The sequence below is a fragment of the Oreochromis niloticus genome, linkage group LG15, assembly GCF_001858045.2.
Source record: "Oreochromis niloticus isolate F11D_XX linkage group LG15, O_niloticus_UMD_NMBU, whole genome shotgun sequence".
Taxonomy (NCBI): Eukaryota; Metazoa; Chordata; class Actinopteri; order Cichliformes; family Cichlidae; genus Oreochromis; species Oreochromis niloticus.
In genome coordinates, this window is record NC_031980.2 from 15,647,644 (window position 1) to 15,672,951 (window position 25,308).

At 38.7% G+C, this 25,308-nt stretch overlaps 1 protein-coding gene across 10 annotated transcripts in view; it reads left to right on the top strand.

The window, feature by feature from the left end:
- Positions 1 to 24,885, top strand: part of lama2 (laminin, alpha 2) — a 204,217-nt gene extending 179,332 nt beyond the window's left edge. For 5 of the 10 annotated variants that reach the window (XM_019345953.2, XM_019345948.2, XM_019345949.2 and 2 more), the window contains 20 exons: positions 128 to 272; positions 383 to 521; positions 1,071 to 1,082; positions 1,737 to 1,857; positions 2,973 to 3,128; positions 4,327 to 4,380; positions 7,636 to 7,787; positions 7,893 to 8,069; positions 9,804 to 9,975; positions 11,655 to 11,747; positions 15,644 to 15,756; positions 17,946 to 18,039; positions 18,468 to 18,563; positions 18,972 to 19,052; positions 20,059 to 20,136; positions 20,426 to 20,495; positions 20,636 to 20,764; positions 20,994 to 21,124; positions 23,387 to 23,606; positions 23,784 to 24,885. In XM_019345953.2, coding sequence (XP_019201498.1) covers positions 128 to 272; positions 383 to 521; positions 1,071 to 1,082; positions 1,737 to 1,857; positions 2,973 to 3,128; positions 4,327 to 4,380; positions 7,636 to 7,787; positions 7,893 to 8,069; positions 9,804 to 9,975; positions 11,655 to 11,747; positions 15,644 to 15,756; positions 17,946 to 18,039; positions 18,468 to 18,563; positions 18,972 to 19,052; positions 20,059 to 20,136; positions 20,426 to 20,495; positions 20,636 to 20,764; positions 20,994 to 21,124; positions 23,387 to 23,606; positions 23,784 to 23,944 — 2,394 coding nt within the window. In that variant the 3' untranslated portion in view covers positions 23,945 to 24,885. The remainder of the gene's footprint in view (positions 1 to 127; positions 273 to 382; positions 522 to 1,070; positions 1,083 to 1,736; positions 1,858 to 2,972; positions 3,129 to 4,326; positions 4,381 to 7,635; positions 7,788 to 7,892; positions 8,070 to 9,803; positions 9,976 to 11,654; positions 11,748 to 15,643; positions 15,757 to 17,945; positions 18,040 to 18,467; positions 18,564 to 18,971; positions 19,053 to 20,058; positions 20,137 to 20,425; positions 20,496 to 20,635; positions 20,765 to 20,993; positions 21,125 to 23,386; positions 23,607 to 23,783) is intronic. The other 5 variants (XM_019345950.2, XM_019345951.2, XM_019345956.2 and 2 more) reach the window with 2 other exon arrangements.
- The last annotated feature ends 423 nt before the right edge of the window (positions 24,886 to 25,308 follow it).

The window sequence follows — 25,308 nt, forward strand, 5'->3', positions numbered from 1 at the left end:
ATTGGGACCCTTTGCAGTATATTTTACACTGTGTCGTTAAATCCTATCTTTTCAGACTCGTGCTGTTATTGATTTGTACTGAATTTGAGTGTCACAGCAGTCTCTCCCTGTTTGATGCTCTCTGCAGAAGGACTTCGTGTCTCTGGAGCTGTCAGAGGGTAAAGTGAAGGTTAACTTTGACCTTGGATCTGGAGTCGGCAGTGCCAACTCATCTAAGCGCCATAATGATGGCCACTGGAAATCCCTCACCATGTCGAGGAACAAGAAACACTGTAAGCCTTCTTATATAACCTGTGCTGTGAATCAATGGAACGGATAAATTATACATATACAATCTCTCTATGTTCTGTTGCTAATAATGTATCTTCAACTCTTAACAAAGCCACGGTGTCCATAGTAGACATCGACAGCAGTGACGAGGAAAAGATTGTGGCCACATCTCTGGGGTCAGCTACTGGTCTGAATCTTAAGGAGCACCAGAAAATCTATTTTGGAGGTCTGCCAACGATTGGAAATTACAGGTACGCAAAAAGTAATTTACGTTGGTTCAGTTTATAAAAGCTTACATGATATTCTGTGTGAGAGCTGCATATTGTTTTGCATTTGATTTACAGAAATGCTCTTTAATATTTTTGAATGTTTCATTTGCCTTAATTCATATAGTTTCCTCATGGGAAACTTATTTTGACACTTTGGGGCAGTTAAAGTAGTAACAGACCAAACCTCCACTCCAACATATCCGAGTTTGTTAACCCTGAGATGAGAGAAACGCCATATTTTCTGTTCTGATAGTTAACTTTAACTTTGAGCCTGTAACCGGGGTAACCTACTCACTGGCAGGATTTCTTCAATCAACTTAGTTTAGCTCCTCCCCTCCTCCTGCACCTGAGTCAGCTGACACTAGCTATCAAACCTCATAGCAGAGTGAATTAATTGACATAAACATTAAAAAGGAACTTGACCAGTTCAATGATCAAAGTAAAGATGGCAAGTTAGTTTAAGAATGTTAACATGTTTACCATATGCTTGTGTGTTTGCTAATGCTTGAATGTCATGTTCCTTCTTAACAGCATTGCAGCCAGGTAAATGAATGAATGAATGAATAAATAAATAAATTTTATAATCAAGCACAATAAAAAAACTGTATTCACTATTGAGCTGTGCATGAGGCTGACTCTGCTGATAATGCTGTGCAGCCCACACTGAATGTACGTTTCTTTGTTGGCTGGACTCTCAGAAATCACTTTTTCTATCCTTTGTTAATCTGAATTTGCCGTTTGTTCAACAACGTTTTGGTGGAATAACTCCTATGTATAACTCCCTTCCATATTTTATTGGCATATTCAGTAGATTTAGATGTTTGTTATCTACTTCCTGACATTTTTTAGATTGATAGGTAACTTAAAAAAAGTGAATTATGCTGCTAAAAGAATGTTTATTGCAGTTGTTGACAAGGATTATCATATGCTGGATATTTTTTATAAACCTTCTCTTGAATAACAGATAATCAGTTATCTTGAAATGAGTAATATAAAAAAAAATATCCCAGTGCATTTGTATGGACAAACGACATATTCAGATTATTCTTGTTGATGTTTAGGCATCAATCTGCTTGCAAATTCACTGCTGCAGTAATTCAGCCATTTTTGTATGCTGCTTCACTTCTACAAGAGCAGATTGACCATTATTATGATTATTGAATACTCCAAAGTAAAACTGTCTTACCCTTTATATAGGTCAGAGGTCATTCTGAAGAGGTATGCGGGCTGTCTCCGGGACATTGAAATCTCCAGAACGCCATATAACCTTCTGAGCAGCTCAGATTATACTGGTGTCACTAAAGGATGTAATGTAGAGGTAAGTGAACTTTTATGAAACATCCCGCATGATTGCAGACCCTTTGGTTACAGTATTACATATTTTAGATTTGCTTCATATATAGAGATGTGTGAATGCGTCAGGTCGGTGAATACGTACATATAATTAACATAACATCCAGTAAATGGGGAATCTGAAAAGGCATTAAAATCTGTTAATTGGATGACCTTACAATTCTTCAGCTTTTTTTTTTTTTTCAACAGCGCATGTCACTTTCATTCTTATTTGCCTTTCGCTCGGTTGCTTCTTTATGTAGGAAGATGGTTTCCCCACAAAGAATAAAGTAAAAAGGCAAAGACGTGTTTAATCTGCAATACCGTTTTCATATTCATGCTCCTCTCACACACACAAACTATGTATTAATCAGTGCATTTGTAAGAATATACACACTTCTTAAATTGCTTTATATATTTTAATCTTTCAAGCCTATTATGCAAACACACTCATGGAGCTTTCAACAGCCATGCAAGGTTTTCACCATGACTAGTGCTATTCATACTTCAAAAAAATGCAGCCAAAGCGTATCAAGGCCCGGGGAATGTTGAAGAAGAATACTGAAGGTCTTTCTCTTGTTTTCTGTGTGTGGTGGTGGTAGAGAGGAGGTCACAGGCTGGGGACCTTTGTCTTTTGGAAAAAAGCAAGTCTAATGTGAATGATTTAAGATAAAGACTAGTTTAAGCATAGTATAAAGTCAGGTTAAGGTTAGATCTAGGCAAGTAGTGGTTGTTTAAAAAAAAAAAGTCCTTAAAGTAATAAAACCACATGGGTAGGCATGTTAAAAAGAGGGGGAGAATTTCATTTTTACAACTACTGTAACAAAAGGAAAGCTGGATGATGATGCACCAGAAAGTCTGTGTGAAACAGTGTGCCACTAAAATGCATTGCTGTTCTTTGAAAAACCTTGACTGAAATATCAAAAAGTCATATAGATTTGATCAACTACATTCAGACTTGTGTAGTCGTTTTCACTCTTTTCTGTTTGACTTCTGCATTGTAGGTATGATGAACAGTGCTGAACTAAATAACTGATCTGTCCATTGACGTACTTAAATTAAAATACATATCAAGTGAAACTGTTTCTTCTTTGTTCGCAGAACCTGCACACAGTCAGTTTCTCTAAGCCAGGATACATGGAGCTGAGTGGTCTATCGCTGGCCGTTGACACAGAGATCAGCCTGTCATTCAGCACTCTAGAAGACACTGGGACCATACTGCTGGCAGTAGGCGGAGGGTCACCAAACAGACAGAAGGTTGTTGTTATTTTATTAGTTTTATTTGGTCCATCTGTTTTACTCACTGAGTCACTCCAATACAATATACTTCTTAAATCTTAACTGTGCTTTATTTTATCTGATCAAATTCCTCATTCTGTTATAGTTGTAAGATATTTCTCGTGGGTGGGGAAACTGTGTAATATGGAAAGTAGCTACATTTGAACATAAATATTCATTCACCACTAATCACTCAAATCTCTCTCTATTGTCACCAGTTTGTGTTCATTATTTTTTTCAGAAAATATTTTAAAAATTGTTACAAAAATCATGAGTCTACAAAATATTGCTATACTGTAATAAATATGCAAAAAAGTAAGAATGCAGACAAAATCAACTTAACTAGGATTTTGTTGAAAACATTACCATGTCACGCTTTACACAAAGGATATAGAAGACTCGCACAGCAGCAAAATAGGATTATATAGTACATATATAGAATTTATGTAGTATGGAAGTGAAACAAAATACAAAAATTGTTTGGTATATTGTTTCAGTCCATCTTTGTATTTGTGCTAAAGAAACATTTTTCACCATGAATAACCATTGTTTAAATATCCATTTGACTTTAAAGGGTTAAAACAATGCTTGCTGTGTAGTGACAAAATTTGCCAGCGTGCCTGTTGTCTAATAATATGGTTTCTATTAAAAACCTCGTAATGCAAGCTCAGTTTTTTCTGGTTAAGTTTCTTGCACATCTGCCCCTTTTACAGTCACACTATGGAAAACAGCAAAGCCAAAACTATTGTGACCGTTTGCATTGAAATTGTAATACAAAATGTTGCAGAGCAGCTGAGCTACAAATTGATCGCAAACTGTTTGCGTCTATAAATTTATGGCAAAAATTTGCCAATCTGTGTGAGTGATTTCAGTCAGGTCAAGGTGGACTCAAGTGACTCACTTGAGTAATAGCATTACTCAAGTGTGTAATCCAGTGTAACTGTACCATAAGGTAATGATAGCACTTTATGATAATGCCACACTATTAAGTGCTTAATTCATCATATATGAATGAATAAGTGTATATATGCATATGTATATACACTTCCTAATACCTTACTAATGCTTAATAGTGTGACATTATTAGAAAGTGCTACCAAGGCAGTATCAGAAAACTAAGACCTTAGTAGAAGAATCTGTGCACAATAACATTGTTCTGAATATCTTTCCAATCCAGGCCCGCTCCACAAGCCTTTCAAAGTCCAAGAGGAAGAGAAGACAGTCAGGAGAGGTGGGTTCACCATGCACAGTTTGGACCCAAATGCTGTCTTGTTTGCCTAAGTGAATGGCAGTTACATAAGTGCATATTAATGAGATTTGCAGTTTTTGGCAACTGAGCTAATGGGATTGTTGTTTTCCAAAATGCACACTCTTACTTATACACACCCATAGATGTGCAAAGACTTATACACACCTTTAGTAGCTGTTGTGGCTGTTCATTGTATAGTGGCGATCTTAGCTTTTAGCTGACTTTGCCAGTGCGTCCACACAGTCACACAAGCAACTTTTCTGTAAGTGAATTAAGTTTCCATGAGTGCATATTAATGAGATTTGACTCTGTTGGCAACTACACTGATTAGATTGTTTCACAGCTAAAAACACTTTTTTTTCCACGTGCACACACACATGTGCACACATGCCTGTCAACCCTAGCCAGTGCTAAATAATTAAATCCATTATTTTAACTCCCCTGAAAACACTATGGGCAGCATGTCATATTTGCATCTGTGTGTTTGTATGTGCACGTAAGGGGTTTGTGTGTCATATCAGGTGTGAGGATGGCACTCACGCGCAAATTTAAATGCGTGTCGGTGTTTTTGTGTGCGAGAGAGGTAGAGAGGACAGAGGGTTACCTCTAGCTTATCCATCATCACTGGTTGTTAGGCACATAAATCTATTTTTACTAACTATGCTGGCAGGCACAGCATTTGTGTGTATGTGTGCACCTCTGTGCGTGCGTGTGTGGAGAAAGGTTAAGCGAGGTTAAAAACACCATCAACTCAACTTGGCCCTGACTAATGGCTGTTTTAGAGAGGGACAGAGAGAGAAGGGGACAGGAGACAAAGGATGGAGGGATGGAGGAGAGAGATTTAGAGGTGAAAGTAAGGATAGAGAAGTAAGAACAAAGCTAAAAAGAAAGGAAATGAGATGATGGGGAGGATAGTCTGCTGTGGGAGAGAACAAAATTGAAAAAATGGAAAGAGCTGGGAGCAAAAAAATGAAAGAACGGGCACAGAGGAGAGGTAAGAAGAAAAGAGGTGGAAGAATAAGAACATCTTATGGAAGATGAAAAACAGTAGATTGTTTTTAAGCTGGCCAATAAAGAAAGAAAAACAAACCATCACCTGTAGGTAAAAGATGGAGACCACCATGATGTGACCGAATATTTGTAAAGCATTTTAGCCACCGGCCACTTTAACCCTTTAAGACCTACCATAGAACCAAGTCCGCCAGAACTTATATTTTTACTTGCTGTAGTGTCATTTTTGGGAGCATTTCAAGTTGCTATACATCAATACAACCGTCATATCCCAAATTTTAATAATATGTATGCATTAAGTCCATAGTAACTACATAAATTGCAAAAAAGTCCAATAAACTACAAAATTTATTTTTTTTTACATATATTTCTAGTTAGAGAAATTTAAGAGGTTTATCCCTCAAAATTTTAAATACAAAAAAGTTGCACAAAATAGTTTCCCACCACAGGAAATTTATTTTGACTGTCTTCATAGTTTTATTTTTGAGATACACCAATTTTTATATACTGCGGGAAAACCGAAAATAACGCAAAACAGAGCGTGCCCGCTCCAACCAGTCTTAAAGGGTTAAAATGAAAACTTGATAGCCCTGCAGAACTGTACTGTTGCAACCTGTCGGTCAAAATATAGCCACACTCCTAAATAATAGTTTTGTTTTGTTTGTTTTTTTACCAGATTTATTCTAAATTGAACTATAATTGTACATTCAATATTTCTCACGAGTAGTGATTGAGAGTATAAACTTACCATGAATGTGTTTACTGAGGATATAGTGAACAGTATCATTTTTTTTTTTTTTTTTTTTTTTTTTTGCTTAGACTTTTATGAAGTCCTTTTTTAACTTGAAGAATTTCCCCATGTTGGCAATGCTAAAGATTGTGCATGTGTGCTATCTCCATCTTTTATATACAGTCTATGGGAAAAGTCAGCATATGCACAGAGGGAGGAGAGCAGGTAAAATGATGATGACAGTTTTGAGGTACATCTAAGAGTTCCTCACTCATTCAAAACAACAGAGAGAATTTTCTTTATACAAACTGGAGATCAAAACTCTTTCTTTCCTTCTTATCCACTGGATCATTGCACTAGTTTCGACTGCCTTGAGATATTACTTTTTGTTTTTAATTAAGACATTAGATTGTCTCATAAAATGTGAAAAACATATTGAATAGGCCTGACCTGAAAGATATGGACTGCACAGTTCTACCTGCTTCAGCTTTACACTCTAAAGTGAAGATATAGAATGAGAAATGCAGAAAAGCATACCATGTTTTGCATGAATGTTGTATTTGTGCACATTCTTGTAAAATGCGCCTGTGTGTGAGTCTGCATGAGTGTGTGTGTGTACGCGCGTGTGTGCTTTTGTACCCATGTACGAGTGTGAGATGGCGCGGCGAGAGCCATGTTGTAGCTACATCTCAGTTCAATTTGTCCCCGACCTCAAATTGAAATTCCATTTTCAGGTGGTAAATTGTCTCCCACTTCGCCCTCTGGCACACAGTGAATTAAAATTCAAATTAGCCTGACCCTGCACCACTGCTCTCTAGCACCTCTCTGTCTGTCTCACTCTTTCTCTCTCTCGCCATCTCTATCGTGCTTGCTGTTTTGCTCTCTGCCCTCTCATCTCTTCCCCCTATTATCCTGTCCTCTCTGTTCCTCTCATCTCTTGTTATCCTTTCCTCCCCACTCCCCTCGTCTTCCTTTATCTTGCTTATTTCCCCCCAATTTCTCTCTATATACCATATATCTCCCCGCATTCACCTCCTCATTCCCCCTACCCTTTCTCTGCTCTAATCCTCACTCTGTTTTTCCTCCCGTTTTTCTTTTTCTGTCCGTTTCATCCAATGCCCTTTCTTTCCCTTTTTGCGCAATATGGACATAGAGTTACAACCGAATGTGCATTTAATTTTTTTGTGTGTGTGTGTCTTCTTTAAAACAACATAAATGGATTAGAAGCTAAAAAAAGATTGTTGTTGTTGCAGTTCCCCTGTGTGTTTTTAGGAAATAATCTGTAATCAAACGCCTACATTTTCATGTCATTTTCTACTCATCAAAATAAAGTTTCTGATATATTTCACTGGACTGAATGTACTGAATTTAAAAAATAAAGTCCTTTTGCAGTCACTTATGCAAATTTACTTACACTTTACCATATTCTGTCTCCTAGTGTTAGTTTGAATGTTCATGTTAACCCTGTTAATAAAGTTTATCTCCAACTCTGGCAGCCCTACCTCTCAGTCATGCTGACCAGAGGTTCGCTGGAAGTCGTTGTGTCTACCGGCAGCCACAATCGGCGACAAGCCACCAGACGACCTGAACAAGGCACGCTGAATGATGGCAGAGAGCACACACTCCGCATAGAGAGGCTAGCTGGCAGGTTAGCGTTTGCTTTCTTAGAAAGTAACAAACTCCTGTTGAAGATGTTTTATTGTGTGTTATAATCCATTTCCTCATTTTGGGTTTTTTCTTTGTTTTCCAAAAGATCTTTTGCCATCCAGGTGGACGATGAAGCCAGGATGCAGGGCGTGCTTCCCAATGACCAGCCATTGAACTTGCAGCGTATCTTCCTTGGTGGTATTCCCGCAGAAGTAGAGCAGACCTCCAACAGAGCCAACATCCCCTTCAAAGGATGCATATGGAACCTCATGATCAATGCTGTGTATGTTAAACTTTGTCACTCTGTCAGATATAACTGAACAGATTTGTTTTCTACACATTTATTTGATGCAGGCATGATCTTCAGTTGAACAGCAGAGCTTTTTTAAGATGATTAACAGCAGTTTATTGAAATGCTAGTTTAGGTTGGAGACTTGTTTTTAAGTTGGCTTTTAAAAAATGTTGATACAAACAGTGTGAATCATACTGTAGATGTGGATCTGACACTAGAAAAGCTTCTGTCTCCTACGATGTTGAGGTCACACATGGGCGAAAGTACTAATTCACTATCCCCATTGCTTTACGTTATGTTTAAGATTTTCCTGTTAAACCTGTTTGATACATATTTAAACACAGTACTTACTGCCTTAATGATCACCATAGACATTATACACTGACAGGTTAAAGTGTAGTTAATGCAATTGCAGCAGGTCACGGTCGTGCTGGTGGTGTTGATGATGATAAAGCCTCTCTTTCTGCCTGAACAGCAGTAATTGAACTGTCCAGCATCATAAACATGCTCATAACTCAGATTACACTACCTCATCTTTGTCTGTTTATGATTGCGTCGTTCCTTTCATTTCAGCCCTATCACCCCGACCTTTTCTAAGCCTACATCTGCGTGCCTGTCTGTCAGTTCACCCAGTGTCTGAAACAACCTCTTCCCTTTAAGGACACCCTCCTTTTAAGCCAGGGGTGTCCAACTCCAGGCCTCGAGAGCCGGTGTCCTGCAGGATTTAGATGTGTCCTTGATCCAACACAGCCGATTTATATTGCTAAATTACCTCCTCAACATGTCTTAAAGTTCTCCAGAGGCCTGGTAATGAACTGATCATTTGATTCAGGTGTGTTGACCCAGGGTGATATCTAAAACCTGGAGGACACCAGCCCTTGAGGCCTGGAGTTGGACACCCCTGCTTTAAGCCAAAAAGATCTGATTGGCAGTCCCATCCAAATAAAAGACCTGGGTGGGAATGCTCTGCTCACACATCTGCTCTCATCATTTAGATACATGAGTTGGAAAAACCCTTGTAAGTTGAGCTTTTAGAGCATTCTGATGCCTAAGCTTTTGGCTAACAGGGATTGTTTAGTCTTTTGCTGTGTTTTTTGCTGGTATTGTATCTAAGGCAGAATCACTTTTGTCAAAGAAAATGTTATATCCATCTAAAGTAATGTTATGGAACAGGGATCAGTGACAAAAGACATGAGAGGCTCGTGGTGAAAGCTGGTTGCAAAGTGCCTTGAAGAGAAAAAAGCAAGTGGAGGCAGGCGAAAAGCTACTTCAAGAATGTTCCCTGTGTGAAACAAATATATGCATAAATACTTAGAAGGGTATAAACTGAATCAGCTGGCATCAGTTGATGTATTGGAATCGTGGGCTAAACTTGGTTTTGTGGCCTCCCTGATCTAAGACTATGCTCAATTGATTTAGCCATAAAATTATGTGCATGTCAGGCCTGTTTACAAGTTTAGTAGCTCATCAGATAGGCAAGATTGTTGTTTTTATTCACCAGCAGGGAATCTACCGCATGCGACAGTGATGATAGTCATTTCAGTCTGATATTTCTTAGTTGCAGTTTTATTTGTATATGTAAAATACTAAATATCTACTTTATTTTGCGAAGAAAATGAAATTAAGGCTTGAAATAATAAACCATAGCAAACCTTGATACGTACAGTTTTATTTAATTATGTTGTGCACATGATTTTTACATCTAACTGCCTGTTCCTCTCTCAGTTTGTCAGATTTCTCTCAGCCTGTTTCCTTTGAGAATGCTGAAATTGGTCAGTGCCCCAACCTCGCCCCACCGCCACCTCCACCTCCTCTACCAGAAGAGAAGGAGCTTGAGAAAGAAAAAGAGGATTCAAAGCCCTCAACCCCCATCTCACCACATCCAAGTCCTCCTGCTGTAAGTGTAATATAGCAGCATGCCCTTAAACTAATTGTAATGGGCATTGTTTTTGTTTAGTCAGCCTGTTTTAGACTGTTGGAACATTTTCAAAATATAAAAACAAATAATTATGTGCATGTTAGGCACATAGAACACAGTGTAGTAAAAATACACACGTTCACCTGTGTACAGGTGTCCTACAGGGCTGCAGTACTATTTTTCTGACTCTGTTATTCAGAATATACTCTCACTCCCTTCCTCCCTCTGATGAAATGCAGCCATGGCCTGCCATGTTAGCTTAGCAATTCATCACACAGCAGTTGTACAGCCCATTAACTTTTCTTTATAGTCCCTTTAGCCTTGAGTCACTAAATGCCAGCCCTGGCAGCCTGTCATACAGAGTGGAGCCATGGCGTTATGCTAGGCTAACTGTGCATACAATTAATGCTTTATGAGTGCAAAGGAGCCAAACACTCTGAGCTAACATTTAGCCACTATGCTAAGAAGCTGGCAGGCAGTAAAGTCAGTCATTTTTACACTCTTAGCACCGGGTTAGGCAAGATATATTTCACATATATGGCTTACAGCAGGCATAGGTTATCAGTTACCCAGTTAGCTGCTAAACTACACCTCTTAAGGAACATTGATCTTCAAGCACAGAGCCAAAGAGCTCTGCTATCTTAGCTATAATTCTGGTTTGTTGCTTTATGGGCTGAGAATTCATCTGCTTTTATGATTTAGACTGTAGGCTGTAAAAGCCACAGTTCTCTGAGTTCTCATCTACACAAGTGTTATTAGGGGTTTTTTAATGTGTATTTATATATGTCATGCTTTGTTTGTTTGGTGCTTTGTTAAGACTCTTGACTCCTAGAGACATCTGTTAAATTAACATCATAATGTAGTATACAGCAGATACTATGGGAAACATCATTGATGCCATTTTTGTCTCGTACTGGATACAACACTGTTAAAATATTGACATGTTTTCATTATCAAACAACAGTTTTTAAAAATTGAACGGCGCATTTTTGCCTATTAGCACATTGTTTTCAAATGATTAAGCAATGGAGCTCTCCACACAGGTTGTGACATGAATTTTTCATCAGCAGTAAGAAGATATTGTCAAAATGAAGAAGTAAACACAGGTTGAATCACAGTTGACAGAAAACAACACTCAGCATGTGCGTGAATGAAAAGAGCTTCTTTACTTTCCACTTCTCTGTCACGGCTTTTTCTGTATTTGTGATTCTTCTGATAGTCATCGAGTACCAAGTTAGAGGTCAAAGAGACTCCATAATGGCCACAGGCCTCAGTGAACCTCTGAAAAATATAACTCAGACTTTAATTTGAGCATTTTTCTTTTTCTCTTTGTATTCTGATTGATAATGTGACAACTACCTCTAATTAGCTTTTTAAATCTCAGCTCTATAATTTCCTTCATTTACAATGAGCTGCAACATTAATAATGTTAAACAGGTTATATTTTCAGCTGCAAAATTGGACTTTTTCTTTAAAAAAAATAACAAAAAACTAGAAATAGCTCTTGATCTATTCATCTGTTAGAAGAAACTATGGTAAGAGTCTAATAAGCAATGGGAACCATTGCTTTTTGGCATTATCATCTGCTCTGTCATCATTCTGGCTCTGTGGCTGCCACTAATCTGCTTCCTTCTGACTCTCCAACTGCTGACTTGCAGGAGGCCACGCCCCCTTCCCCACCTGCTGCTGCAACCCGTGCACCTGCTACTGTAGCACCGTCCAGTGATAAACAGAAACCCAGCTCAGATGTGGTATACACACACATGCAAACACACTAACTCAGCACTGGTTTGCTATTATTAAGACTTTAATCGAAAAGTCAAGTGTAAGATTGTGTTAATCAGAAGATATCAAAAAAGATAAGATGACAAATAAATGATTTAATCTTTCAGAAATAAAAATTGTATTATTTTCTAGAAGCGCTAGTTAGCAGACACTATTCAGAGAGAGAAACATTAAACAGTTGTTGGTAACTATTTTCAGACACAGATTTAGTGGACTGGAGAGTAACCTTGTGTTTACTGCACCCATGGCATCACTCCTTCTTTGGCCTTAGGCTAGCTAACAAGTTATCATGAGACTGACCCTAGGTTCTCTTCTATCTGTCTGCTACTTGAGGCCAGGCAGAGAAATTGGTGCAAACACAGCCCTCAACTGGCAGTGACTGACCACCTCTGCCAGAGCAGCTGAGGGTTAAGTGCTTTGTTCAAGAGCCCTTAACATTAGGTACTGAGAAGAAGAGGGGCTTACTTGTTTGGTATTCCGATGGTGTCTGTTATAGTTTGGCACCAATTTATCAGCTGCAATTAACCTTGTTGACTGCCTTCAACTCGTTGGCAAAAGAGATGACATTCACTGAGGGGAGTGTTCAGTATTTATTTTGTGTGTTCCATCAATTTTGTGGTCTCTGGGATTCAGTTTGTGTTCATTTAAAGACAGCGTGGCAGGGAAAATCTGAAAGACCTGAGATAATCAAATTGAGAAATGTCTCTGTTTTTATGGCACAAAAGAGGGCATGAATAATAAAAACTAAATAAACAGGAAAAAAATAATGAAGGTTCACAGGATTCTGGGTACTCCTGTGAAAAACTAAGAATGACCGCATCGTGACTCGGTAGCTTGTAGAACAACCTTTTGCAGCAATACCTTGGAATAATAATTATCTATATGAATTTAACAGTATCTCACATTGTAGTGGAGGAATCCTGGCCCACTCTTCTTTACAACAGTGCCTCATTTCATTGAGGTTTGCAGGCATTCTTTTATGCACAGCTGTCTTAAGGTCCCACCACAGCATTGCAGTCAGATTGAGGTCTGGTCATTGCAACACCTTGGTTCATTATTTCTTCGGCCATTCTGTTGTAAATTTGCTGCTGTGCTTGGGATTTCTTCACTTTCTCTAAACATTGCACAGTTTGACGTAGAGGGGAATTTTCACTCCTGTGATTGTGCCATTGTTTTTAACACATACCCGAATGCAGCGAACTACCACATAAATAGTATGTATTAAACACCTGTAAAGCTATCATCCCAGATTTTCACAATCATAGGTATAACAGGTGACCTAGCTGCAGTATATCACTTTAATCTGCAGTTCTTGGTCCCTAAAACTTTTTTCCCAGTGGCTGAAATACAGTAAGCACAGTATATACTTTATAACTATAGAGAGTGGTGGAAACTCTTACCTACACACACAGGCTCATCTTCACTCGTCACAGACACACACATATATATACATACATTCCTGGCTAAAGGACAGTTTCTATTGGTGTGACCTCCAACCAAAGACCTGAATGGAAGACCGTCTTCCCATTGTTAGCTTAATGGAAATACGCAGAAGGGATGAGAGAAGGGAAGGGAAGAAGAGGAGGATGGAAAAGGATAGAAGACAGATGAGAGGAAAGAGAGAAAAGGTGCAACGAAAAGGGAGAGTCTTTCTGAACAGAGCGGCGCTCCCCTTTTGTTGGCTTAATGGAAAGACGGAGGAGAGGAAGCGGGAGAAGAATGAAAGGAGAGGGAAGTAAAGGGCTTCTGAGCAAGTGACGTCTGCCTTTTGTTAGATAGGGGAAGAATAAGAAAGAGGAAAAAAGACTGAGGTTGAAGAGGAGGAGCGGATATGAGGACAGAGTGATAAGAGGTGAGTGTCAGCTGTAACAAAGCAAGGTCACAGTGTGGGGAATGTCTTCACTTGAAAGGGAACAAGAGAGGATTGGAGATTGAGACACACATGCACTCAGTCGTCTCAGATCCTCTCTCTCTTGCTAACTTTGTCACGCACTCACACTTGAAGTATGGCAAAGTACCTTTATCACTTAATAGGCAATACTGTATATTCAAAAGAGGAGAGACTCAAACTAGAGGGTGAAGCTTTTTGGAAGGGGGAAAAAATTAGGGGGGCAACAAAGGAAAGAGCAGATACTGAGGTGTGAACAGAAGACTAGTCTAGATCTGGAGAGACAATTAGAGGTGATACGAGGTAACAAAATGAGGTAGAAGCAAAACGGAAGGACTTCAGGTGTCTGTAAGTGAGACAAGATAGAAGTGTAAGATAAGAAAAAATAGAGGGAAACGGATAAGGGCCAAGGACAAGAAGTAAAGCAAGAAGTAGAGAGAGGGGACAATGACAGGAGGGTAAGATGGGAACAGAGGGTTTGGTAAGCAAAAGCCAAAAAAAGAGGTGTAGAAAAGTGGAGAAAGTTGAGGGAAATAGAAGATCAGTACAGTTTGGGAAGAACAAAGCAGAAGAAAAACCATGTATGGTGAAAGAATGTGGAATGAGTGGGATTTATCAGTACATGCTGGTACAGATAGCAGGAGGAGAGGGGAAAAAAGGAAAATTGGGTGGGTGGGAGGAGAGGCAAAGATGGTAAAGCAGATGATGGAGCACAAAGGACGAAGAATACTACAGGAGACTTAGAAAGAAAAAATGAATAAGAAATATAAACCAGTGAAGATGAGCATTATGGAGGGAAAAAGACAGATGTTTTGAGTTTTGAGACAAGTAGACAAAAATAAAGGAGGTATCTTTTTTTTTAAAAAAGGAGAAAGTGAAATTAGATATTGTTTTAGAGTAACAAAGTACAGTTGCATCTTATGCTAGCTAGTATAGGAAAATATGAAAGAAGAGGGAATAATTGTGGGGAAATAAAGTAATTGTAAAAGCGAGGACAATGGAAGGAAGGAATAAAGTAAGGAAAGAAAAGAAGCAAGATAAAAGTATGCAGGAGTGGAGGGAAAATGAAAGCAGCAGATGGGAGGAAAGGTGGGCATCGTGAAATTAGAGAAAATATAAAGACTTGGACAAGGAGGAAAAGGAGAAGAGGTATAAGAGTGAGGAGGGATTAAATAGAAGCAAGCAGAAAAGAGAAATGTCTTGGAAGGCCTAAAATAAGATGGTGTGAGATACAACAATGACACCTGGTGGTTGCTGACTGAACTGCAGAGTACGGGAAGAGGCAGAGCACATAAACACTAATTGAATAAGTTACTAAAATAATACACAGCTAAAGAAATTCAAGAGAAAACAGTGGTGATGTCTGGTTTAGATGAAATAAAAACATGCACAGGGATCCTAAAAATTAAACAATGCCATGTTCTATAGTAAAACACCAAATATGCTCTGCCAGCAGCTGTTTTGATGTGATGAAGAACATGATGCTTGTCATGCTTATCAATTCAGTCTCCTGTTTTCTTAACCACTTAACCACAGGCTTATTGGAAGGGTTTGAACCTACCTATGATGATACACCCATCATAGGTTTCATGGTCCATAACATAGCAGCAGTGCAAAAGACTGAGAATGTTATACTGGACTATACTGTGTTTTACAATCAGATTATTTTTAATTGACTCAGAGTTTTAAAATTACATCATAAATACCCCATCTAAAACCTGCCGTGCCTTTAAAGTGATTTTTTTTCTTTTTTCTTTTTCAACCATTTTCAATAACCTCTTATGTAAAGTAGTGTTTGGTGCCTCATCGTGACCTGCCAACCCTTCAAGCCCTTGCAGATCAGAAGAAAGAACCCTATTAGTGTGATTGGCATGTGTTCTGCCTGGGTATTAGGGTTCATGTTGACAAGAGCCAATTGAAGCGGTTCGGTGAGACCTTGTCTCTGTAACTGACATGTTATGTCCCAATCTCCAGGAATCATGTGCATCAGCTGTGGCCCCAACAGCACTTGAGAAGGCCTATCAGTTTGGATTGACCAGAAACAGCCACATGAGCTTCGCCTTTGATGACAACAATGTCAGAGACAAGTACGTTCAAAGCAAATGAGCTTTTTCAAATGAATAATGGATTTGACTTATTTTTTTTTAATGGTCCTTGGCTAACATGTAGACAGTGCTGCTTTGTGGAATTTAGGTTTTTACAGTGGAGTTATGCAGTAGCTGTCATAGATTAGACAAACCTTTGTAGTATTGTCTAAAACTTGGATGTAATAGCAATGAAAATATTCATCTAAATCAATTTGAGTTTATTGCAAATTATTTACTGTAAAGAAAAATGTGCAATGGGAGGAAATATTCAAATATTATAAAGTAACAATGGCATTGTCACCTTAGTAAGAAATTGTAATATGCAAGTAGAACTGTGTGCATTTGAAGCACCATAGTAAGTATGTCATAATTACAGATGATATGCCCTTAATGGTTTTCTGAATAATTACATAATTGGATGAAGCAGCTTGAAAAGAAAACACTGTAAAAGTTAGTCACCCCAGTTACAGATGTAGCTACAGTATAACCCCACCACATGTAACATAGTTAACATAGCAACCCCAGATGTGTGTGTGTGTGTGTGTGTGTGATCTGCAGTACGGAGCACATTTCTAAATAAATAAAGAGAAGCAGAAGTGAGTGATAGTTTTGGCAGGATGTGATTCCTACAAACACACAGGTGCACACCGGGTCAAAATCTACTGTATAAGAAACGACGTCTTAAAAAAATGAACATGTTGGCTGGACCAGCCGTCAAAACAACCCTTCTGGTCCACAGCAAACTGACAGTAACAAAAAACTGAATATGATTTGTTTTTTAAAAACACACTCTACAAACAAGGCGAAGGTCTGAGTATGTTTTAGTTGTTGTCCTGGTGGTCTGTGCAAACAAGGGATTTGTGTCTTAGGCAGTGTCTTTGACTGTTTTATGAATCACACTTGTAACATTTAATTACTTCACATGCTCCCTAAGCTGCAGGGCAGCCTGCTGTCCAAGTAAATCAACATGTATCCATTATTCTGTGTATCTGTCAGTGCTAGAAAACACAAACTCGAGTCAGATATTGAACTCTTCAAACTCCAGTTTGTCCTTAGAAACACTTCTTGTTATAATCAAGGCTATGCAGAACTAAAGAAAATTCCTAATGTAAATCTTTGGGGTGGAAAATATGGTTTGAAATATTGAAATAGTACCGTGAAAGGACATAATAGACATTATTTCTTATGCTGTATGCCCTGATCTCAATCAATCCAACAGTTTGACTAAGCTAACAGAAACTGGTCACAGTCCTTTAAGATTTCCTGTCTTACGCGAATTTAGTAATGTCCTTTGTATCAGTAGCCTTTTTGACTCGTTATTTTTTAGTTTTCAACTATTCATTTGTTCTTTGGGTTGTTCAGGTTGCTTTAGGTTGTCATCTTTTTGGACTGCTCCTGCAGTAACTTCAGAGTCACAGGCTACAAGGCACAATGATTGCAAGGAATCCAGGTGCTTAAGTCGCAAAGCCTGAATCACAACATTCCCTCCACAACAGTGTCTTTTGCCAAAAAGTTCAACTTTTATATCTCAGAATATTATCCAAGAATTTTGTTCTGAGGTCTCTTGCAAACCTGAAACATGCCACAATGTGGTCGTGCGATGGCTTTCATTAACTTAAATTCTAAATGTGAACTCACTGGAAAAACTAGCAAGTTGTATTGATTTATGCATCTGTTTTTTTCCTGTTATGCTTGAGTAGTTCTTCACGAGGACTCCAGGATATATGGTGGATGCCAACTTCCAGTAGAGTAGCAACAGTCCTGTATTTCCTCCATTTATACACAGTTTCTTATTGTGGATTTATAAACGCCCAGGGACTTAAATATGCTTTTGATGCTTCACATACAGTTTCTCTATGATGCTTATTTTAAGTCCTTGGTTCAAACCAACGTATCTTTCTTTAGAGAGCAGGCGTTGTCAGTAAGAATGCTCCGTGTTTTTATTTAAAGAGCCTCACAGCTCTACAACCAACTCTTCCAATCCCTCTCTTCAGTTAGCCTTAACAGAAATCAGTAATGCAGAAGTTCATTTATTTATTTCTTCTGGTTTGCATCTGTGCAATTACAAAAAATACAAGTGTGTCATCAGTTTAGTCAGATCCTGTTTGCCTTGACAATTCAGAAACCTTTTCTTGTTCTGTACTACAATGTATTCCTGTGTTTGTTTGTTGTGGGGTTTTTCTCCACAGACTGAAAATTGAGTTTGAGCTGAGGACAAAGGAGTCATCCGGTCTTATTTTCTACATGGCAAGAATCAACCATGCTGACTTTGTTTCCATACAGGTAACCATGTAATTTCCTATCACGTGCTTTTAGTTGTTTCTCTACTGTTGTTTGTCCTGTAGTATTTTTGTAGTTTAAGACTTAATGTCATAGAGGGATATAAGGGGTACGTTGCTGTTTTATTACTGTACCTGTTAAAGCTTTTGACACTTTTCAGTTATGTTTAATCTGGAAGAACAGCTCCCGCTTCTTATTTATGTGCCATAAAGTGCTCAAGTTTGTGTGTTTGTTTTCCAAATTGGGCCCAGTAGGTACACACTCTGAACTGCTTTTACAACTTAAAAGATTTCAGCTGATAAATTTCCAGTTTGATTTCTGTCTATGCTGTAGAACTGTATAGAGGCTAAAGCTGTATGTACTCTGTTTTACATGTCTGCTTGTTATTCTCCTTCATCTATCATGAAAACCCTTTTTTTTTATTCTTTAAGATCAAGAATGGTCAGGTTTGTCTGGGTTATGATCTTGGCCATGGAAACATATCTGACTGTGTCCCATACTCCATCAATGATGGGAGCTGGCATAAGGTACAACAGTTCTTAAGTTTTTAAACACATTTCTTCAATTATTTGAACAGCATCTCCTGTCTGGATTTTATCTGCATGACATCTTGTATGCAACATTAAGAGAAGATTAAAAATATTTACTGTTTCAGGAGCTTAACTGCAATTATCGTTTCTGGAATAAAAGTTCTGTTGCTTGTTGTTTTATAGCTCTTAAAAGAATTGTTTATAATAGAAAATCTGCACTTTCCTTATTAGGAATAACAATTTGTGTTACACAGCAATGCACACATTGGAAAAGTCACAGCATGTAAAGACAAGTTGTCAGTCTTCATACGTCCAAAGCAACATTGATGAAACTATCGGATGCTTGTGATTCTGTTACTTCACCATGTTCCTTTTTGTTCTCTCTCTCTCTGTTTTTGTTCCTAGATCAGTGTAACGCGTGACAGGCAGAGAGCCACGCTTATTGTGAATAGGCGGTTCCAAAAAATGATGTCAAGTCCAAAGAAGGTGCTCAGAATAACTCATACATGTAGCAGAGCACAATGCATGACCTGCAAAAGCTGTCATTTGCTCAAACTCAGTTTCTCATGCATTACTCATTACTTGTCAGTGACATCAGGCATGGTCCTTGGACCTGTACAATAAAGGAAGTTTATACATCCAAGGTGTTATTCCTTATCTAGCTTCTTAACACTGGCAGTCCTGCCAAACAATAAGTGAACCTAGGGGTTCGATATCTAGCTACAAGCGCGTTTACGTGAAAGAAGTGGTGTTGGCAGCATATGCTGCTAGGTCTGCTGGCTGCACAGCGGTGTATTTTATTCAAAACTTACACTATATTTCAGAAATATGAAGAGGTTAAACAGAGTATCTAAGCTGTAAGCATCAATACATCCGTAAGTGTCCATAGTGATGTACAAGCTAAGAGAACCAACTCCGTAACACTGAAACCTAGAATTAAAACTTACACCACTGACCCCAAGTCCTGTTTCTGCCCTCTATCGTCACAATGAGGTAGTCAAAATCCTGCCAATATAATGTCATTCAGTAAATCATGAACTTAAACTATGGCTAACACAAAGTTTCACAATGCTTTATGTCAAAGATGGTGTACACAGCAATACAGGAAACCAAAATAAAGTGTTTTACAACACTACGTAACACAAAGGAAAAAATCACAGAGGAAGCATCAGAAAAGACTCTTTGCATGTTGCATTGGGAGAGGAAATATTTGTTCATATTTAGACTTTAAACTGTGGCTCAGCAAAAGGGTGTTTTCACTGTTTGCATTTCTAATTTTATATTTTTGTGCTGTTAAACAGTCTTGTCAATTGTCTCTGCTACATCACCTTGACATGGTCATCCCGAGACACATTGTAATAAGCAATTAATAACGTAGGAAGCAGACAGACAGAATTGCTTTTATTATCTGTACTAATAGAGAAATTGTGTATCAAAGTGACTGTGAGCACTGTCAAAATATTGCATTAATGAACTGTGTTCTTTTTGCCAGGCTGACCTGTTAGATGTGGTGGGGATTTTGTACATTGGCGGATTACCACAAAACTATACCACAAAACGAATAGGACCGGTAAAACACACACACACACACACCGTTTAAAAATAGCTAATAAGTCTTTCATTGCATGTCAACACATGCCATCATATTTTTATTTCAATTCGGTCCTTCACTTGTTTGTTTTCAGTTTAGTTGTTTTCAGTTAATTGAAATAACTTGAGTGTCATTTCACTATAAAAATTAAGAACTTCTAGCATGATTATCCAGTTTTCGAGGACTGAAGTTGGTATCAGTCAGATTTTGAGTGATTTTTGTTCAACTAAAGTCATTTTATCAACTCTTTTTTTTTTTCTGCATCAAGATTCTCTATAGTATCAATGGATGTATTCGTGACCTTAGGGTGGCTGGAAGCCCTGTAGGAGGTGTTTCAGGTAATGGTTTGTATTGTATTTAATGAGTGCATATTGGTTTTAATGTCTCTTTTGTTTTGTTGGGGGTTTTTTTTTCAGAAGAACACTGTTACAGCTTGATATACAAGATGTTTTTATTAACTTGCTCTCATTCTATCAAGGTTCTTCTGAGTCCATGATTGACTTTAAACTAGACATGGCCACGCCCACATCCAGTCATATGGTTGGAAGGTGCTTCGTTGCTACCGAGACAGGCACTTATTTTGAGGGCACTGGCTTTCTAAAAGCAGGTGAGATGACGCTCAGAGCATGTACATGAAAGGGGAACACAAGGCTGGGATTTTTTTTAAATTTTATTTTTTTTCTGGTCATGTTGTACATGCATAGAAATTACCTACCAATGACCTGATTTTGGTTCTTTTGCTGATATTGATCTGAATAAATTTTACTTATTGGAATGTCTTTGTACAAAATGTGCCTTCCATTTCTCACCAACAATTACTCTTTGTCTTTATCTAGTCTCATCCTATAGAGTGGGTCTGGATGTGTCCATAGCACTAGAGTTCAGAACCAGCAGAACCAGTGGAGTGCTTTTGGCAGTCAGTAATCAAGGCAATGATGGACTGGGGCTAGAAATTGTCGATGGCAAGGTACACAACACTCATTTATGGCTCAGTCACACCAAATATAGTGTGTATAGTAAATGTAGGATAAGACCCTCCTTGTGACTAGAAAAAATCAGCAGGGATTGCGCTGAATCTTTTCACCTTTGCTGACTGAATGCAAGTAGTTGTGGTGACCAGCTGGTTGTCCAGAGGTTGAACATGCAACGCCCTTAACCTTTGGGCAATCATTTTTGACAGACTGATCAGCAGCAAATCTTTGCCACTGTCTGATTTATAAATGCAGAAAGATTGCCAACACATTGCACCAATGAGCGCAATTTGTCTGTGACGTGTCTCACAATAAGTTCCCTATTGTTAGACACACTGAGGGACTCTACTGAACTGGTTGCCAACTGCTTCCATTGCCATATTAAAAACGGTATGCCATCTTACAATTAAATCACAGAAATCATGAATTTCTGGCTGAACTTTAAACATAAATACTTAATGTGAATTTCTGTGTAACAGATTTGCGATTATTACAAACAGATTGCATGTATTTAACACATTGAAACCATTCAGTTGCAGACCGACACTGTTTTGTACAGTTATGGTTGCAGACATAGCACCCATGTTCAAAACAGCCATTTCAGAGGCTGCTTTCAGTTTCATTGCACATGGTCTTAATAACTTTGTTCATGCTGCAATCTCCAGCCACTTGTTGCACTGCGCAGTGGTTCTCAAACTTTTTACATCATTCCCCACGTGGCAGGAAGAAATATTTTCACGCCCCATCTAAACAAAATAATGACAGAAAAGCCTAGCTGCAACTTTATTTAGATAATAAACTCATTCACAATGAATCATTCAGTAATTTCTGTTTTAAACAACTATTTGTAACTTTTGTCACTAGACTGCTTCATTAGTCTGCAACACTTCTTAAAAAGAGCAACAAGTTAAACAGAATGTGAGACATGGAAAAATAAAGTTCAGTCTTAGTCTTAGAAAGAAAAAGAAATCCAGAAACTTGTGAACAGAGATGAAAAATATATAATTTAGTGAGAGTTTAATGCTATTCACTCTTAGTTGCTGCAGTCAACCTGTTTTTGACTGCAAAGCTATGGCGGGGCGTGGACTGCGGCGTGGCTGCAGGGGAGACGGACGCACCTGTGCGGCATCCCCAATCACGTCTCCCTGGCTTAGAACAGAATGAACTGGGTCCTGTTGCTGTTGTTGTTGTTGTTGATAATATGCGTAGGCTGTAGCCGAAAAGCTGCAGCCGAGTGTGTAAGTCGACGGGCGCAATATAGTGCCAACGTGTGGCCCGGTCTCTCGCACCCCAATCCTGGGTTTTGGCACCACTATAAACGATGGACGACAGACCCGACCACATGTTTGCACTTTTCACTACACTCCTTTATTGCGGCCCTTGAATTACGCATGCAGCTGCAGCTTTTCAGAGATGCAGCAGATGTGCATATTATTAACGTAACTGCTGCGAATTTCTTGTTCCGCTGTAAAAGTGATTCTGATGTTAAACATTAATTCCGCATGACTTTTCTGCCAGGTAACTTGCGCTCCACCTGTGAGAACTCCATTGGAGTGCACTAACGTGACTGTAGTATAAAGGAATAGTTCAGCATTTTGTGAAATGCACGTGTTTAAAAAACTCACACTATAATATTCCAGAAATATGAAGCGGTTCAACCCAGGCTTTTTTACTTATTTAACCAGGACAGTATAACTATTGAGATCAAAAATCTCTTTTACAAGAGTGTTAGTTTTCTAGCCAAGAAATACAGCAGTAAAGTGTTGCAAAAAACTGGTAACACACAACAACACAAGTACACTAAAATAAAGGCAATAAAAATATAATACAAAAGCAACCAAAATGTATAAACGTCATCACCAATAAACCCTGCAAAATCAACAAAAGTAATTCCCACATTTTTTTGATAAATGGAAGTCTGTCTAGATTTTAGTCCATTATAACAAAAAAAAAAAAAAAAAAAAAATGCTGCTTAGAGGAAAAGGACATTGATACAAATTTGATCTAAAAAAAAAAAACCCAGCAAAAATAACACAAAGGAAAAGAAACTCCAGAAAGAAAACTTTTTCCTTTGTGAGGTTTGGGCCCATCAAACATGTTCTTGGTCCATCTCCACAAATTGAGGATTTTTTTTTTTACATAAACTTGTCACAAAGTAACTTTTACTTTCATAATTCTTTGAAATTCTTTGAAATTAGTTTGACTACGTGCAGTAAGCTTGTTTTTTTTGTTTCCATGTGCCTTTCCCTCCCTCTTAGCTGCTCTTCCATGTTGACAATGGAGCTGGGCGCTTTACGGCGGTGCGCGTTCCTCAGGGAGAAGGCTTCTGTGATGGACAGTGGCACTCCGTCACCGCCACCAAGAAACGAAACAAGCTGGAGTTGGTGGTTGATGGGAAGCAGAGCGAAGCAGCCAGTCCGTATGCACAGTCTGTCACCTGTGACACCAGCGACCCCATATATGTTGGAGGATATCCTGGTATGAATGCCACCTACCTAAAATGATACTTGCACAAATGTAAAGAAACATGCCAACACATTTACACTGCTGTTCATATGAATTGTTGTTAGCATATATAGAAAACATGTTATAGGAGAAGAGCCTGTTCAGGGATTATGGAGTAAATTTGATTATGTGTTTTTGTTTCTGTCTCAGCTGGAGTTCACCAGGCAGCTCTTTCTACCAGCACCTCTTTTAATGGTTGTATAAGAAACCTGAAGATCACCAAGTCTTCTAAGACCATGGAGGTGCACTTCAACAAGGCTCTGGAGATTAGAGGAGTCCAGCCTCTTTCCTGTCCCGCTGTCGCTGCCTAATTCTCCTTACTGCTTTTCAATAAGGTCTCAGCTTTCCCAAGGCACCTTATGCCAATTTATGTGTTGACCCATTTCCTCAGAGTGAATTTGTGTGTTAGCTGTGCAGTCATTACTCTTTTAAGCCCTGGAACTCATGACACGTTTCTCTATTCCCAAATTAGTGTACCTTTACAGCCATTCATTAATTCATTTCATTTCACAATTCATTTGTTTGGTGTAAGTACCTAAAAAATAAGTGCCCAGCTCAGCTACACTTTTTGCATTGTAACATCAAAAATGTCTTTCTGAGCGTTTTTCTTCACTCAATTTAAAATATAAACAATAACAAGTCTAACCAAACAAGTATTCTGATGCTACCAACATGCGATATTGCAATCCATCCATCTTCTTCTGCTTATCTGGGGCCGGGTCGCGGGGGCAGCAGCCTAAGGAAACCTCCCTCTCCCCAGCCATCTCCTCCAGCTTGTCTAGGGGAACACCAAGGCGTTGCCAGACCAGCCGAGAGTTATAATCTCCCCAGCATGTCCTGGGTCTGCCCGAGGGCCTCCTCCCGGTGGGACGTGCCCAAAACACCTCTCCCAGGAGGCATCCTTGCCAGATGCCCGAACTGCCTCAACTGCCTCCTCTGGAGGAGCATCGGTTCTATTCTGAGCCCCTGCTGGATGGCTGAACTTCTCACCCTATCTCTAAGGGAGAGGCCAGCCACCCTTCGGAGGAAGTTCATTTCTGACGCTTCTTTCTTTCGGTCACTACCCACAGCTCATGACCATAGGTGAGGGTAGGGACGTGGATCGAACGGTAAATCGAAAGCTTTGCTTTTACACTCCACCCATCCCAGTTCTTCAAATATAATCTTAAACATCTACTAAGAAGTTGTCAGTTTATTATCAGACCAGCGCACAATGTGAAGCTCTGATCAATAAATTTGTAATGGATATAAAGTGAGTCTCACTGTGTTTGAGTTTGTCATCTAAAGTATTAAAATCCAGCATTGCAATACATGTGCTTACAGTATTCAGATGCTGCTTTTCGGGATATTTTTTTGATGTTTTGAATAAGTTCAGTTTTGTCTTTTATCTTGAAAACGGTTGCACTGTGTACCAGGATTGTTTGTTTTGGTTTTTTTTCCTGTCTGTTCTTCGGATACCTTCTTTCCTAAAAAACGGTTTAGAACATGGGAATTTTTGATCAATATGTTTTTAAGCAATAATGCACAAGAAACTGATCTCTCCCACAAAACTTGAGTATGCACTAAAAGCTTTACAACTATATGTAGAACATACACTAACAAATCACTAAAATATAAAAGTAAAAACATTTTTTTGATACTCGGGACAAAATGGTTTTATCCAGGAAGTGTACAG